We start from the raw sequence: 16523 nt of genomic DNA on the forward strand, positions 1-16523 counted from the left end.
AGGATGAAAGATTGCTTTAAGGCACGTATAAATATGTTGCCTTTAATAATCTATTTGCCCCGACATACAATGTGCAAAAGGGATATGCGAATAAGCCTTGCGGATACATTTAAGCCCGACATTATGCCTATTGTTTATCCAAGTTTTGCACACTCCTAAAACAAATTCCAAACACTCAAAGAGATAGACAAGAAGAGTCAAGATTTAACTAGAAATTGATACTGCAAATTTAGTTTTTAGGCTTTCATTATGTCAAATAATAGGCATATAAAGATAATTCTCACTTTTTTTTTCTTCTCTCCAGCCTTGATATCGCTTACATGAATTTCTATATTGTGTCGTGTTCTTTTTAAAACATTTGATTGAGTTGATTTTATAGGCAAATAAATAAGATAGCATGCCTCAAAATATGTTTTCCGCAAATAATTTTATTTTATTATAACAGGTCGTCCCCCTTCACAACATAAAATTGGTAAATAAGAAAAACAAATTTTGTTATATGAATTTTTTTAAACAAATGATATTATCAATAGAGAAGTGGATCAAGTATTTAACGATAATGTGATTGAAATTCGTTTTTATCGTGAGTCAAAATCTCTCCATTTACCCTTATGTCAGCCAAGCCCAGCTCCCCCAATCGCTCCGATCCCCTCTTACAGTAGCATCCCTTCATCCGAGTCCTCTCCAGCTATCTTCAGTAAGCTTTTCTCTTTTCGCTTCTCTTTGTTCCTCTCTAGTTCTCGCATATGTAGAAAACTACTGCTGTATTTTGATTATCTCCATCTAAAATTCAAATTTCTAGTCGAATGCGCATTCGATTACTTGTTTTAGGGTTCCTGTTCTGTTCAATTTATTAATCGTTTCATCTATTTACACAGCATCTGTAATTCCCACAATTTGTTTTCTGAGATGGGAATTAGGCAAACATCGGAAGCACCCAGAAGTTGACAGAGTAATTAGAAATTAAAAAATTTTGATTTTTTTGGGTTTTTTTGATATTGGAGTTATGGGGCAATGAACTGCTTTGCATTGATGAATTAGTGTGACAAAAGTAAACCACTTTTATTATTTTTGTGCATAGTTGCAAAAACAGATCATGTTTCGCTTAGCTTCTGGAAATCATTTTGTTTTGTTCATCATCGAGACTTCACCAATATTCTAATCAGGTATTTTTCTTAGGAAACTTGCTTGTTGCTGCTTGTATGTTTGACTGTTGTACTTTCTCGTTCGATACGTTTCCAACCTACTCTCATTCTGTGGCTAGTCTAGTTAAGGAATTAATGACTTCCATAATTCTCACTCGTAATCTTTGTATGTGGCATGCATCTATGGATGTTTGAACTCCTCGTTGTTCTTAGAGCTTTGTTAATCCAATTTCATATTTGATTTAAGATTCAGTAGATGAACTTGGCATTTCCTTTTTATCTTCCACTGAAGGGGACTTCATGCTAAAGATTGCTCAATAAGTCGATGCTATACTCTTAGAAATCTTTCAAAATCTCAATTGAGTACGCCCCGCTTAATGATTTTGGCTACGTAGTGCGTCCTACCCTTTGCCCCCGAGATTAGGGTAGTTAAAAGAAAGGACCCCATTACTATGCGATTCAAAACTTATGGTCTACAAATGAACACCTTTGTTAGATGATCCAGCCATTCAGATTTCGATCAAGCTCTGTGGAATGTGAAGAGTCAGATAAGTGTGAATTTACAAAAATATTATTCACATCTCTTCTTAAGAACATAGATCATTTGTGTGAGCGAGATTATTGGAAAACATATATTTCAATATGTACGTATGTGTATAATACGTTTTTAGTACATTAGAGTTGTTAAATGTATATTTCAACGAATCATTATGACGTGTACGACAAACAGAAGCACACAAATTTACTAACGAGGATAAATAATTAACAAATAGTTTTATTGTTGGTCGCCGCACAAGTTCAAACCTCATTGGATTTCCCACTTCATGCATAAAAGAACTGAGACTTGTTGAGTTGTTGAGGTGATAAGAAGAATCAAATTCGTTTTAACACAATTGAAAGCGTTTTTAGAGAAAATGTTTGGTTTTTAGTTAAAATGGTCTTTGAAATTGGCATAACTCCTTACTATGGTCCCTATGATTTATAATCGATAGAAATGGTCCTTAAAATTTCTCATTGTCAATCATTATGGTCATTTCGTGAAAAATCTCAGTTAAATTGCAAGTATTTTTGTCAAATCAACCCCTTTACTTGAACTGGTGGTTTCTTCAATTTCCGTGAGATTTTGCACGGAAAACCAAAATAATTGCTGACAATCACATGGATTACTTTTATTGATTTTAAATTGCAAAGGACCATTTTGGCTAAAAAAATCACAATGTTTTTGAGTTCTAAAAGTACGTGAAGTACTTTTTTAAGGTTTACTTGTTTTTTTTCTAAAAACTGTTTTCAAAAATATTTTCACTAAAAACGTTTTCAGTTATTTGAAAAGCACTTCTAAACGAGTTTTTTTTTTATCTCTGTGCCACATAGAAGCCACCACAAGCATCATTGGCTGGTCAAAAATGCCAATAGACAACACCAAGATATCCCTTTCCTCCTAAAAGGTGATCACTTGCAGCAATTGGTACACGTCGTAAACCAATTTTCTCAATTCAAGTAGCGCAGCAGCTTGTTTGCTGAACATTTCTCATGGTAGCCAAATTCTCCCGTCAATTAAAGTCTAGGCAAATTTGTCACCTACCTTCAACTTCACTGCAATCAGCAATCGCTTGGAGCTGCACCCCACTTTATTAGTTTCATCACACTCGCTAGTGACTAGTTTAGTGACTAGGACTGGGAAACAAATTGAGATCAAGTTCAAGTTAGTCTAACTAGTGATACGATGAAGCAGTATTGATCTTCATTTGTAAGTTCGTCGTCCCGGGTTTGATTCACATTAATAGTGAGGACATATTATTTTATGTGTTGAGTTTAATATCTAGTAACTGGTTAACCCATTGTGTGGCCTAAATTAGCTACTTAAATGCAAAATAATGTTGTATCCAAAAAGTTCATTTAGCCCCCCTCCCTAAGAATAGATTATCCCCTTTAGATGAGTCTTTCATGCAACATAAATGCTACCTCAAGTAAATTGTATACTATTGTATGGAAGAACAATATGGTTAACCGCTATCCAACTCAATAGTTGTCTGTTTACTTACCAAGAACGAGAATGCAAGTATGAGTATAATTCTCACTCTTAACATCATGAGTTTAATAAAATGTAAGGAATAAAAAGGTAACATAATCCCTTGTTAACTCATCCGAAAAGTAAGTACGTATACCCTAAAGTACAACTGAAAAATGAGTTTCGTCTCATCAAAATAGTCCAGTTCACGCCGAACCAACAAATGACAACCAAAGCATCCATCCTTCACACTTCTTTTGTACTTAAGCCATTTAACAACTTCCACCCGCTTGCACCAATGCAAACATTGCCCATTTAGAAAGACATCCCTCCCCCGAAGGTTTAACCTCCCCACCACCACCCCAAAAACCCAAAAACGATGACTTGGCTTCACACAATCCCTCTACTTGGCAGCCTCGAGACGTGTTGCCCCCTCATCCGGGCAGCCCCAAACGAAAACCCTCATCTATTTTATCTCTTCATACTCTTCTGGCTTCACTACGAGACAAAACCCACCGAGATCTTTCAGTTATATACATTCCCCCCCCCTCTTTCCTCTCTCTTGTTCTCTCTTTAATGGCGTCCACCTGCACACGCGTCTCCGTCTGATCCTCACCTCCTCTGTTTTCCTCTCTCTCTCTCTCTCTCTGAAAAACAAAATGCATGAACCTTGCTCTCGAAGTATCCTCACCCATTAGCATTACTTGCCCACAAAGCAAATCAAAAACCAAAATCCCAAAACAAATCCCCCACCTTTCGAATCCCACCTCCTATTTAATCCCACCCTTCTCTCTGTTTTTCGTTGCCATCAAAACCCCAAAAAGCTTTGCTGTTTTTGTTTTGGTTATGACAAACGGTTCTCACAGCGGCAATGCGTCGAACACATTCGAGGCATTCTACAAGGGCTGGTTGGTCTGGCAAGAACACTTCCTCGATGAGCTCTTATCGGCCCAGCAGACGATCGACGAGGCCCGAGATGAAGACCTCCGAGATTTGGTGTCTCGGGTTCTCTTCCATTACCAGCAGTATTACGACGAGAAATCGCGACTTAGACAGCGGGATGTTTTACTGGTTTTCTCGCCGACGTGGTATACTTCCTACGAAAGGAGCCTGCTTTGGATCGCCGGGTACAAACCGGGTATCGTATTCCGGCTCGTGAAAGTTTACTAACTCAATACAAAAATATGCGGGTGATAAGTTTACTAACAATTCCTCAGTCTCTTAAAGATTTAAAGGGCTTGGAAGAACTTGACATTTCAAGCAATAACTTATTCGGGCAGATTCCTGAATTCTTAGGCAAGCTTGGAGCACTTAAGTATCTCAATCTTTCTTATAATGATTTTGAAGGCGAGTTGCCTAAAGAAGGAATTTTTTCAAATGTCAGTGGTGTCTCGGTTCTTGGAAATTAGAGGCTCTGTGGTGGCATCCCACAATTACATCTACCTGCATGCCCCAAAAACAAACACCATTCATCTCGAGGACTACTTTCCCCAAAAGTAGTCATCCCTATATCTTGTGCACTTGTATTCATAATTGCTCTATCATGCTTCTTTAGTGCTCGTTCAATGCTGAAAAAGTCGAGAGAAGGACTTGTAACTTCACGTTCTTATAAGGATTGGAAATTAGGTGTTTCCTACTCACAACTTGTTGAATCAACTAATGGTTTCTTGGTGGATAATTTGATTGGTTCGGGAAGTTTTGGTTCTGTTTATAAAGGGGTAATTCCTAGCGATGGAACGGTAGTTGCTGTTAAGGTATTAAACCTTCAACAACAAGGAGCGTCCAAGAGTTTCAACGATGAATGCAAAGCTTTAAGAAGTGTCAGGCACATAAATCTTCTCAAGATCATAACTGCATGCTCGAGCATTGATAATCATGGTAAAGACTTCAAAAGTCTAGTCTTCAAGTTCATGCCAAATGGAAGTCTTGACTCGTGGTTGCATCCTAGAGATGAGGAGCAATCTCCAAGTAAGAGATTGAATTTTATGCAAAGATTGAACATAGCCATTGATGTTGCTTCTGCGTTAGATAACCTCCACAACCATTGTGAAACGTCCATTGTTCATTGTGATCTAAAGCCGAGCAATGTACTTCTTGATGAAGACATGGTAGCCCATGTTGGGGACTTTGGTTTAGCAAGGTTCCTCTTGGAAGCATCAAATGATCCTTCCCTCAGTCAAACAATGTCATCGCAACTAAAAGGTTCTATAGGTTACATTCCTCCAGGTATGAGTTTCCATCATTCTAATTTATTTTTTCGGTTCTTAATTATTAACTTATTACTAAAAACCAATTAATTAAATTCTATTTATTAAAGATATACTATTGACTCTTTTTCCTGGAAACAAGTAACATTAATCTGAAATAAGATATCAATTTTAATAGTCAATTGCATGTAACATCTTATTATCTATATGTATGTCATGGCAGAGTATGGCATGGGAGGCCAAGTTTCCATACAGGGAGATGTTTACAGCTACGGGATACTTTTGCTAGAAATGTTCACAGGAAAAACACCTACTAATAATATGTTCATCGAAGGTCTAAGCATTTACAAATTCGCAGCCATGGCTTTGCCCAACCATGTCATGGACGTTGTTGACCCTTCATTGGTCCTCGACCTCGAAGCTGATGGAAAAAACAAGTTCGCAGATCAATCTCATTGTTTACGAATGTATATTAAATAATTAAATATTGACTGTTTTAGCCTTAATATGAAATGCAGAAATGGTTAGACCAAAAAGGATACCTCTGCCATAATTGGAGCCAATAGCCTGCTCCTCAGGTGTCAATAGATCATCAATCTGGTAATAATCCGAAGCTGTAAATTTTTAAGGCCAAGAGATAAGAATATGGAAGTTAATTACTGAAGTTGCCCGTTTCTTCAAATTACAAATCAAAATCACAACAACTAAAGATGTGCACGAGCAATGTACTAAATATTCACAAAGAAACAAAGTAAAAACAAACCAGAATGCAAAAAGTGAGACAAGATGAATACGCAAATCCCAAAAATTCGAATCAATAGCCTGGATTCACATAAGTTACATAACAAGAGGAAATCCTGAACTGTTTTACAAAAGACAATTTCTCCATAGACACACATACAAGTTTATCCATACGATATCAAGTATATAATGAGGGTTAATGTTCTTACTGCAGGGAGGAAAAGTAGAAGCCGGCGTTGCTTGCGGAAAAGCAACTGAGACATCCAATGCAGGGCAATTGAAGTAATTCGTCCTCTCATTATTCTTAACATCATCTGCAGGACATCAGCAAAACAATAGCAACCGTTAAACCGAGTCCAAAATTAGAAATCACAACCACATACTCAGCTTATAACAATTGCAGAATACCCAAATCAACAACCAGAAGCTTCAAGTTCAAACCAAGAGCTTAATTCCAAATGCTAACTCAAGAATTAACCCACAAAATAAAAAATGGAAATTTCAGTTCCATCAAAGTTGTGATCTTTCCAAGTTCTAAGAGATCCCATATGACTCTAATTCGTAAAAAAATATAATTGTTCAACCCATCATTTCTGATCGTTAAAAATTCATAAAATAAAAACTAAAAAAAATTAACTAAAACCCAATAAAAATTAATCAAATAGCTGAATATTTTAACCTGATACGGCGGAACTGTCATGGTGGTGAGGAGGAAAATTGGGAGCTCGGAGGTCGAACTGTTCGTTGGATAAGGAGGAGGGAATTATTTTGGTTGTGGCGGGTCAGCAATGAAATGAAGAAATTTTTCATTTTGTGCCCGTATTAGCTATACCACGTACTGTATGAGTGGACGAAAGTTTTATTATTTAGGCTGCTAATTTTAGCACAAGTGTCCCGTTATTTGTATAATGACGCATGATGTACGATCTCATGTTTTGGACATACTAAAAAATCTCTCAATGAGATGAGACAGACGTGTAGACGCACAACTCCAGGCAAAGACTACTCATTTGGATTGAAAGTTTTTTAAAATGACTTGAATGTCTTTTAGATAAAATGTTTCTGAATTTTAAAAGTACTTAAGTACATCAAGCAAGAAACACTAGTGATACTTTCTTGTAAAAAACACTCTAAGTGTTTTTTTCATAATTCATTAGTATTTTTACAAAGATTAATTTCTTAAATATTTTTATAAAAAATATTTTCAGAAAAATTGGTCGTTATAGTTGGATTTGGATCATCTCCTGAGCTCAGGGGGTTGAGCCTCCTGAGCAAAGCACGCGGATCATTAGATTTTGATCCAACGACTACAATTATTATAATTTTTAGAGGTATCCCCTATTTGTAACTGTTGGATGATCCAACGGCCCACGTGCTTTGCTTAGGAGGCTCAACCCCTGAGCTCAGGAGAGGATCGAAATCCATTATAGTATTGTTGCTGAAATAGCATAAGCAGTTGATTGACGGGCACTGTCGGTCCATTTTAGTTTTTCCTATTTTTGGTCCATTAGGTTTATTGGGCTTGTAGTATATTCCTTTTTACCCATTTGGCCTGTACTCTTGCTAATCATTTTTAAGGGTTTTTTTTTTAATTTTTTTTTATAGAAAATCAGATTTTAATCCTTAAATAAGATGAAGTTTAGAAAAATATCTTATACAAGACTAAAATTTGATTTTAGTCCCTAGACTCTATTTAATGTCAGCATATTAAATGTCTCTCATCTTTATTTATAATTTTATGGTGTTCATTAATTAAATTTTATGAAAATATTATAAATTTTAATTCTCATTATGGTAAGTATCTTATATAAGAAAATGTTTTCGTAAGGATTTTTCAGTACACATGTTTTTGCATATTTTGTTATGTGCCACTAATTCGTTACAATATATTTAGGTACGAACATTTTGGTACACTAGGTTAGTATAATATGTTTAGATACGGATATTTTGCTACACTAGTTTATTATAATATATTTCGGTACTGACATTTTGGTACACTAGTTTAGTATCATATATTTAGGTACGGAATTTTTCGGTACGCTTATGTTTTTGTATATTTTCTTATGTGCCACTAATTCATTACAATATATTTAGGTACGAATATTTCAGTACACTAATTTAGTAAAATATATTATGATACGGATGTTTAGGTACACTGATTAGAAGAAGTAAAATAAATATAATGAATTAAAACGAAATTAATTTTAATTTTAATGTAATGACATTAAATAAGATATCTATTAAATATTAAAATAAAAATATAATATAAATTTGAATTAAGTACACATTAGAAGACTAAAATCAATATTCAATCTAACACCAGGTTTTTATTGAATTTTAATCTTCTTCAAGGATTAAAATTCAAAAACCTTTTTCTTTTTTTTTTTTTAATCTAAATGGTCTTTGAAATTGACACACCTATTCACTTTGGTTTCTGAGATTTGAAATTGACACACCTCTTCACTTTGGTGTAAACAAGTGTCTGTTTATACTTAAAATATATATGATTTCATCATAAACTACCAAATGGAATGACATATATATTATGAGCTATTGGAACATAATAAAAGCATGGGGAACAAGTATATAATGCGTGTTCCTTTAAGTATTCAGCAAGTTTTTTATAATTTATTGAAAAAATATAATGCAAAATGAAAGTTATCCATTTTCTGTTTAAGCGAGTCGCAACCTAGGCGGGTGTCTAGGCGAGTCTGGGCAGGCTAGGCGGATGCCTAGGCGGGCACCTCAGTAGGTTTAGGTGCCCTTTATTAATTTTCAAACGCCTAGGCATTAATCGGGACGATGGCCAACTGTCTAGCGCCGAGGCCGGGCTAGGTGGGGATTTTTAGAACAGTGCTTTTGACCAAAACCCATAAATTAGAACATAAAACCCTTAGCGCTAGGTGAGGATTTTTAGAACAGTGCTTTTGACCAAAACCCATAAATTAGAACATAAAACCCTCTGCAGTTATTTCAATTGTTTTCAAATCGCTACAGGATACGTGTTCAATTGTCTTTTGTTTGGGCTTGAGGAATTTTTTTTTTTAAGGCCAACTATATCAGAAGTGCGAGAGTCACACCCTTGTTGCATCACCAAACTTTGTTTGGAAGAGCTTTCAGGCAACATATGTGCACCATCAGCATGGCAAACATTTTCATTAAACATTTCTATTCCATTTGCAGTGTGAGAAGTATGATCTTCTTGTATTCCCTAATTTCTTTTGCTATTTCTAGTTCTTTTTCGCATCATGTGCAAAAAAATAGTAAATGCCAAACTATAGATTGATAGCTGGGAAGAAAATAATGAAATTAAATTTAAAAAATTTAAGCAAATACATAATATTATATCACAACCACAAAAGCAAGAATTTCAAAATGCTATAACATTTAAATACCATGCATAACTTTTTTTTTTTAAAAAAAAAAGAGTATAAAACTAACCTGTCACAGTAGCTATTAATCACTTCCAAAAGAAGATGCTCAAAATCTGGACAACAGGACCTATCCAAAGTAACAGAAGAAAAAGCTGACGGAAAATATGCACAAATTTGCTTCAATAAAGTCAAATCTAAACAAATGTGTAAATTGAAACTTTGATTTCAATGCGCCAAAATTTTCAAATTGCTTACCTTGATTACAGAGGACTTCAGAAGACAAACGGCGTTCGAGTCTGAAAACAAAACCCCCATAATCATAAAACAACAACAAAAGAAATAAAAACCAAATTAAATAAAATAAATTACTGCAAATTAACATGAATTAAAAAAAAAAAACTGAAAGTGTTAATGGCACTTCAAAAATCTTATTCTACACTCCTCACAAGTGTATTTTTTTTTCCAAATATAAAAATTATGGAGTGTAGAATGAAATTTTTGGAGTACCAATAATAATTCCAAAAAAAAAAAAAATATTTTATCTGACAAAAGCTCAAATTTCCTTGTGAGCCCTGCCCTGTCTATCCCAATTATTTTTTTCGAAAAGCGTCATCTAATAGTGCTCTGGCTATGGAGAATTGGTGTTTTAGTAAGTCGTTGACACAACAACAACGATTATCGATAATCGCTCGGAAGTTTGAGAACTATTTAGCCCAAATGGGGGAAAAAATCAATAAGATAAAAAAAGGAAAACAAAGCTCATCCGGTGAAGACATACACAGAGAGGATGAAAGCCAAAAGCGAATGCCAAAGAAAAGTCATTTTCCCAAACCCATTTGCATGCATTTCCTCGCTTTCCCATAACAATTGCAGAATACCCAAATCAACAACCAGAAGCTTCAAGTTCAAACCAAGAGCTTAATTCCAAATGCTAACTCAAGAATTAACCCACAAAATAAAAAAATCGAAATTTCAGTATAATTTCCATCAAACTTATGATCTTTTCAAGTTCTAAGAGATCCCATATGACTGTAATTTGTTAAAAAAAATAGAATTGTTCAACCCATCATTTCTGATCGTTAAAAATTCATAAAATAAAAACTAAAAAAAATTGAACTAAAACCCAATAAAAATTAATCAAATAGCTGAATATTTTACCCTGATACGGCGGAACTGTCATGGTGGTGAGGAGGAAAATTGGGAGCTCGGAGGTCGAACAGGTCGTTGGATAAGGAGGAGGGAATTATTTTGGATAGCGATGATGTTCAAAAGACAATACGTAATGGTTGTGGCGGGTCAGCAATGAAATCGAGAAATTTTTCATTATGGGCCCGTATTAGCAATACTACGTGTCATTATAGGAGTGGACGGAAGTTTTATTGTTTAAGTTGCTAATTTACTACCTTATATTTTGGACATGGGAGAAAAACTCTCAATGAGATGAGACAACGTGTAGATGCACAACTCCAATTATACTTATTTGTTTTTGGGAGAAATTGATCATTATATTATTTTTGCTGAAACAGCATAAGCAGTTGATTGGCAGGTACTGTCGGTCCATTTTAGTTTTAGAAAAACTAATGAAAAGAGCTTGAAAATTTGAGTTTTAATGATAAAGAAAAAATAAAGGGTAAAGTGAATAGTATCAAGATTGACTTTTTAGTGTAAAAATGTGGTTTCTCGTTAAAATGAACAGTACCGTGAACTTTTTATTAAAACTCTCTTTAGTTTTTCCTATTTTTGGTCCGTTAGGTCTATTGGGCTTGTAGTATATTCCCTTTTACCCATTAGGCCTGTACTATTCTTGCTAATCATTTTTAAGGGTTTTTTTTTTAATTTTTTATTTATTTTTATTTGAATAGTCTATGATATTGACATACCTCTTCACTTTGGTTCCTGAGATTTGAAATCGACAAAAATGATCCTGAGATTGTCCACTAACAATCATTTTGATTATTCCATTAAATAAGGATAACATGACAAAAATATCCTCAATTCTTGTTAAATCATTTTGAACCCATTGTTTATTAAATTAAGAGTATTTTTATCATTTTAGTCCTTACTTAACATAGTTTTCATAAAATGACCAAAATGATTGATGATGGACAAACTCAGGTATCGATTTCAAATCTCAAATACCAAAATGAGAAGATATGACATTCTTAAAGATCATTTTAGCTAAAAAGCGTTTTTGTGAATGTGCATTATAAACTTTTTCTTCTTATTTTCTTTTTGAGATCTATTATTGGCACTTTAAAATTTAATTATGTACTTTTCGTAAGAGTGTTTATCTTTCTAAATAAAAAATTTAAAGTGCATAATTAGATTTTTAGAATGTCAATAATAAATATCTTGTTTTTAAAAGTTATATATATATATATATATATATATATTAAAAATATAATTGTAGGAATAAGGAGTGATTTCATTTTTAGGAGTCATTTAATGTCCCAAATGATTAGTAACTCGACACGACCCACTACCACCCCTACCTCAAAGTTAGCTCTATAAATGGGCACAATAACCTATTAATTGGTGATTCCAACTAGGTGACCGATTTAGTTCAGTTTGGTTTCCTTTATAAAATTTGCTCTAATGAGAATAAGTTGTTGATACATGACGAGCTATGTTTTGTAGACATAATGTGATATCCCGTCCCCAAAATTATTATTTTATTTTATTCTTGACGTATTTCGAAGATTTGATTGGAACTAGTTCTTTATTTCTCCAAATTTAAGAAAAATGAAGTGAGGGGTACTTTAGTCATTTTCAATTTTCTCGACCTTTTCGGTCAACTCTTGAATTGGTTAGGTAGAGTTCGATTCCATGAGCGCGTAGGCGTAAACAGATCTTATTTCCGAATCCGAACGGAGAAGTTAGAGTCGTTTGAAATTGGTGGCATTTTGGTAATTTTACCAAAATGCTATAATTGGAGTGAAACCTCCAGAAAAGGGGGAGGTTTTAGAAAATGGAAAGCGGGAGCTGCCTAACCCGTTTTAGGGAGAATTGGACCCATAAACCCACCAAACTTGACCCGCTTGTATCTTCTTCATCCGAGCTTCGTTTTGGGTGATCTTGGTGTCCATGGAAAGCTCTTGACGATCCCTACATCTCTGTATGTTAGATTTCCCCATTTCTTTTCCATATTTGCAGTTCAAGGTTGCAAAGCCCACGACTTTTCCGGCGGTTTTATCATTTTTCCGACGATTTCGGCAATGATTTCCTTCGAGTGAGGTATGAAACTTCATCTACTCTTCATAATCTTCAGGTGGGTATGCCTAGGGCTGGTTTGGTATTGCTGTGCTTCGAAAAAAAGCTGCTTCTGTTGTGTTGTGAGAATAAGCAGCATTGTGTTTGTAAACTTTTTTGTAAAAGTGCTTTTGAAAGAAAAAAAAAAGTAGTATTATAGTGTTTGGTAAACTTTTATGTAAAACAGATGTGAAAAAAAGCCGGTTTTTTAAAGCTGGATTTTGCAGCTTCTTGTTTTTGGCTTTTTTTTACCCAAAACTATGAAAAAAAAGCTGAAGCTGAATGTTTACCAAACACAAAAATAGCTCCCAGCTTTTTTCAGAATCACCTCAGTACCAAACCAGGCCTTAGTTTGTGCTTTCGTATTCATTTTAGAGTTGGATGTTTAGAACGTTAGAAATCCGGTTTTCTCCAGTGAAATTGGACGGTTTCCGGTTAGAATTTATCGTCGGCCTAGTTGTGAAAAGTGTTTCCCTTGTTGAGCTCTAGCTACCACGTAAATTTGAGCTCATCTAGTTAATGTTGAAAATTCGGGGTTTCTAAACCCTCCATCTTGACTTCCACTGCGTGTGGCGGTGCGTGCGATCGTTCACGAGTGTTGTCTAGGTTTCAAATACCTTATAGTGACCATGTGAACCTATTTCTAGCTCGGTTTCCAAAGATTCAATTGTTTGGTGTGGTGATCAATTTGGACCGCCACTTGTTTGTGTGATTGACGACAATCCGACCATTGGATCATAATGAAACTTTAGTATGTTATTCTCGAAGCATAATGTGGACTTTGGGAAGTTATGGATCATAAATCTGATTTGCGGATCGTTGTGGACCCCATCGTTGACCGAGAGTTGAATTATGGTCAACATGTCTCGGAATGTTCTAAATAATAAAATTAGTACTATGGGAGACTTAAGTGAAGTCTAGTGGGCCTACATTGGTTAGAGAGTGACTTGAACATATGTGATATGGTTATTACCTTGATTTCTTATATTGGTATCATCTGTGAATTTAACTTGGTCTTATAATGTGATTCTATTGAAATATGATTATATATATATATATATATATATATATATATTTAGCCTTAGACCTATGTTTATTAAACATGATTTGGCTTGTGTACTGATGATGATCGTGATATGTGATTTGACGTGCATATTGGAAATATGGTATGTTTTGTATGAGTGGCTTGATTTGATGAGGGTGAGGGCTAGTGGTGGACCGTTAACCCATTGCCATGGGGTTTGTTGCTTTGAAACATGTGTCAATGCTCATTTCATTATTTCATTTCTTGTATCGTTGAGCCTTTATAACTTGAGTAACTTGATTCATATGTTGTTTCATTGATTGGTGGTTATGCAATGTACTCCGTGATTCCGTTGAGTGATGGTCTGAAATCGTATCCTGGTTTGGATTCCGTTGAGTGATGGTCCAGAATCCTTCCTACTCCACTCCGCGATTCCATTGAGTGATGGTCAGGAATCGTATCTTGGTTTGGGTTCCATTGAGTGATGGTCCGGAATCCCTCTTACTCCGCGATCCCGTTGAGTGATGATCTGGGATTGTATCCACCTTAGTTCATTGAGTTTAGTTTGAGATGGTTGCAAAGGTGTAGGCTTTGGATGAACTGTGTCGCCCTAATTCTAGTTTCATTGTGTGTATGTGAATATGGGTGTGAGATGCTATGGTTGTTTGAAATGAAATCTTGGATGTCTGGGTGACTCCCTTGGAGTTTTCAAAAGTTTGGTATTGATTTCTTATGAAAGATTTATATTCAAGGTTTATAAATGATGATTGATGGCTGGTTTTATTATTGTATCACATGCTTATTTTATTGTCTCTCACCCGAGCCTCTCAGCTTATCTGAGTGCCTAATTTGCCAGTGCACCAATTCCATAATATTGGCATTGACTTTACATATGATAGGTCTGGGTAGATTATGAGAAACCGCTTGATATTTTGGTTCCGTTGAGTGGTCCGGAACCCAATGTTGTTGGATTCCGTTAAGTGGTCCGGAACCCTTGCTCTTGTTCATTCCGTAAGGTGATCTTAGAATCCTAAATTCGAGTAGATGAGAATTACCCACAATAGATATTGTGAAAATAAATTAGAATTACCATGTTATTATTCATAACCCAAGTTGAGAATTATGAAGAGTTCTTTAATTAAATTCGTGAAATGATATGTTATCTCACTGATTGATTAACATAACTAAATATTAATATTGTGCTTCGTGATTCCTTGATATGTTACAAGCTATGTATTGAGATATAATGTTGGAAGTATAGTGATTGGTATGATGAAGTGAAATGTGATTTGACTTGTGTATTGGAAATGGTTATGACATGTGATTGAAATGCATATTGAATTGCTTGGGAGATGTGAGGTCTAGTAATTGAATGATAACCCATTGTGATGTGGATTTGTGCTCGATATTGCTTCGTTTCGTCAAGTTTTCGTGAATTGGGTAACTTGAATCATGTCTTGTTTCTTCGAGCTGTTGTTATGCTTCTTGGACTTTCGTTTAATTCAGTTGGGGTGGTTTGGAATTGAGTTCTGTTTGGATTCCATCGAGTAATGGTCCGGAATCCCCTTTGGTGCCTTGGTTCGTTGGGTGGTCCAAAATCCCCTTTTTCCAATGATGTAGTCTTCAACCGAATTGTGTTGCTCTAGCCTTGCATTTCGACATGTTGTATGTGTTATTGATGGTGTGATGGTTGTCATTATTGATTGATGTGATTATGGAATGACATTGGATATGAGTGTGGTTATCATGAGTATTTTAGTTGATTAATATTTCTAGAGAATAATGTGTACTTTGTTAATTCTTAATTATGTTACACACTATGAAATGCGATTTTATGTGGGAAACGTGATGAATTATGTGATGGATGAAGTGGAAATGTTAATCATCATGTGGGATTGTTATGGTGGATATCATGGTTATTGTTATGATTAGACTTGTTGATAAATGTGGCTAGAGAATGGTATTGTGCTTCATTGGTTCTTTGAAATGATATATGTTGTGAATTGCGGTATCATGTTGCGATATAATGATTTATATATGGATGGAGGGGAAATCATGATTTTCAGGTGGGTTTGTTTTGTAACCCTGAGTCAAGTAATTTCATGCTTGTCAAGTTCTATTAATTGATTGAGAAATGTTATGCCTTTTGACTTAATCGGACTGTGTTATATGTCAATCATTGTGCATGAGGAACTACGAATGGCTTGATCCCTGTCTAGGGTACGTAAGCAGTCTAACAGGGAGATTAGATGCAGCCATAATGCATACGAAAAATAACTATGCAATTCGATTATTGGGTTGTGCTTGCCCATATCCTGGAGGTGAGGTATGATAGATACGGATTTTTGGTGACGTCACGTGTCAATTCTGGACATATGTAGGGATTGGGGCGTGACACATAAACGTAACCACTTTGAGTAAAATAAATGTGTTCATTGTATGCAGTCGAGTGCTTTCTTGCAGATTAAATAAAATTACAATTCAATGTAAAAAATTGCTTGTATGTAAAGAAAAAAAAAAAAAGATACTGCTAATGCTTTCTTTTGCTTTCAGTGACGCTTTTGGTGATGTCTCATTTCATCTACTCCATCTGTAATGGCTTTGTATCAACCAAATGATGCAAAATGCAAGCAAACATTCCCAAAACGACTCCGTTTTGCCTTCGCTTCCAACGAAGGGATTGCCGACTTCGTACCGAATGTGAAATAATCGCGACCGCAGAGGATTCAACCCCCATAAACAACGGCTAAGTACCTTTTTATTTATTTATTATTT

The 16523-nt window shown here is 35.2% G+C and overlaps 2 protein-coding genes and 2 long non-coding RNA genes across 4 annotated transcripts; 2 read left to right on the forward strand and 2 right to left on the reverse strand.

The window, feature by feature from the left end:
• Positions 1 to 3999: 3999 nt before the first annotated feature.
• On the forward strand, positions 4000 to 4562 carry LOC125476854 (protein ZW2-like). Its single transcript, XM_048583422.1, has 2 exons — positions 4000 to 4291; positions 4501 to 4562. Exons 1-2 carry the CDS (start codon positions 4000 to 4002, stop codon positions 4560 to 4562), a joined length of 354 nt encoding a protein of 117 aa, XP_048439379.1.
• On the forward strand, positions 4392 to 5840 carry LOC103966314 (probable LRR receptor-like serine/threonine-protein kinase At3g47570). Its single transcript, XM_018652161.2, has 2 exons — positions 4392 to 5379; positions 5584 to 5840. The coding sequence occupies exons 1-2, from the start codon at positions 4719 to 4721 to the stop codon at positions 5838 to 5840; spliced, it is 918 nt and encodes a 305-aa protein (XP_018507677.2). The 5' UTR covers positions 4392 to 4718.
• A 62-nt stretch (positions 5841 to 5902) lies between these two features.
• On the reverse strand, positions 5903 to 6921 carry LOC108866672. The gene is made up of 3 exons (XR_007258167.1): positions 6781 to 6921; positions 6311 to 6415; positions 5903 to 5974 (listed from the first exon to the last, which is right to left on the reverse strand). It is a non-coding gene; the product is annotated as an uncharacterized LOC108866672 (long non-coding RNA).
• A 2609-nt stretch (positions 6922 to 9530) lies between these two features.
• LOC125476922 lies at positions 9531 to 10726 on the reverse strand. Its single transcript, XR_007258168.1, has 3 exons — positions 10634 to 10726; positions 9731 to 9771; positions 9531 to 9602 (listed from the first exon to the last, which is right to left on the reverse strand). It is a non-coding gene; the product is annotated as an uncharacterized LOC125476922 (long non-coding RNA).
• Between the last annotated feature and the right edge of the window lie 5797 nt (positions 10727 to 16523).

The sequence above is a fragment of a genome, unplaced genomic scaffold, assembly GCF_019419815.1.
Source record: "Pyrus x bretschneideri cultivar Hongxiangsu unplaced genomic scaffold, Pyrus_bretschneideri_v1 Contig2, whole genome shotgun sequence".
Classification (NCBI taxonomy): domain Eukaryota; kingdom Viridiplantae; phylum Streptophyta; class Magnoliopsida; order Rosales; family Rosaceae; genus Pyrus; species Pyrus x bretschneideri.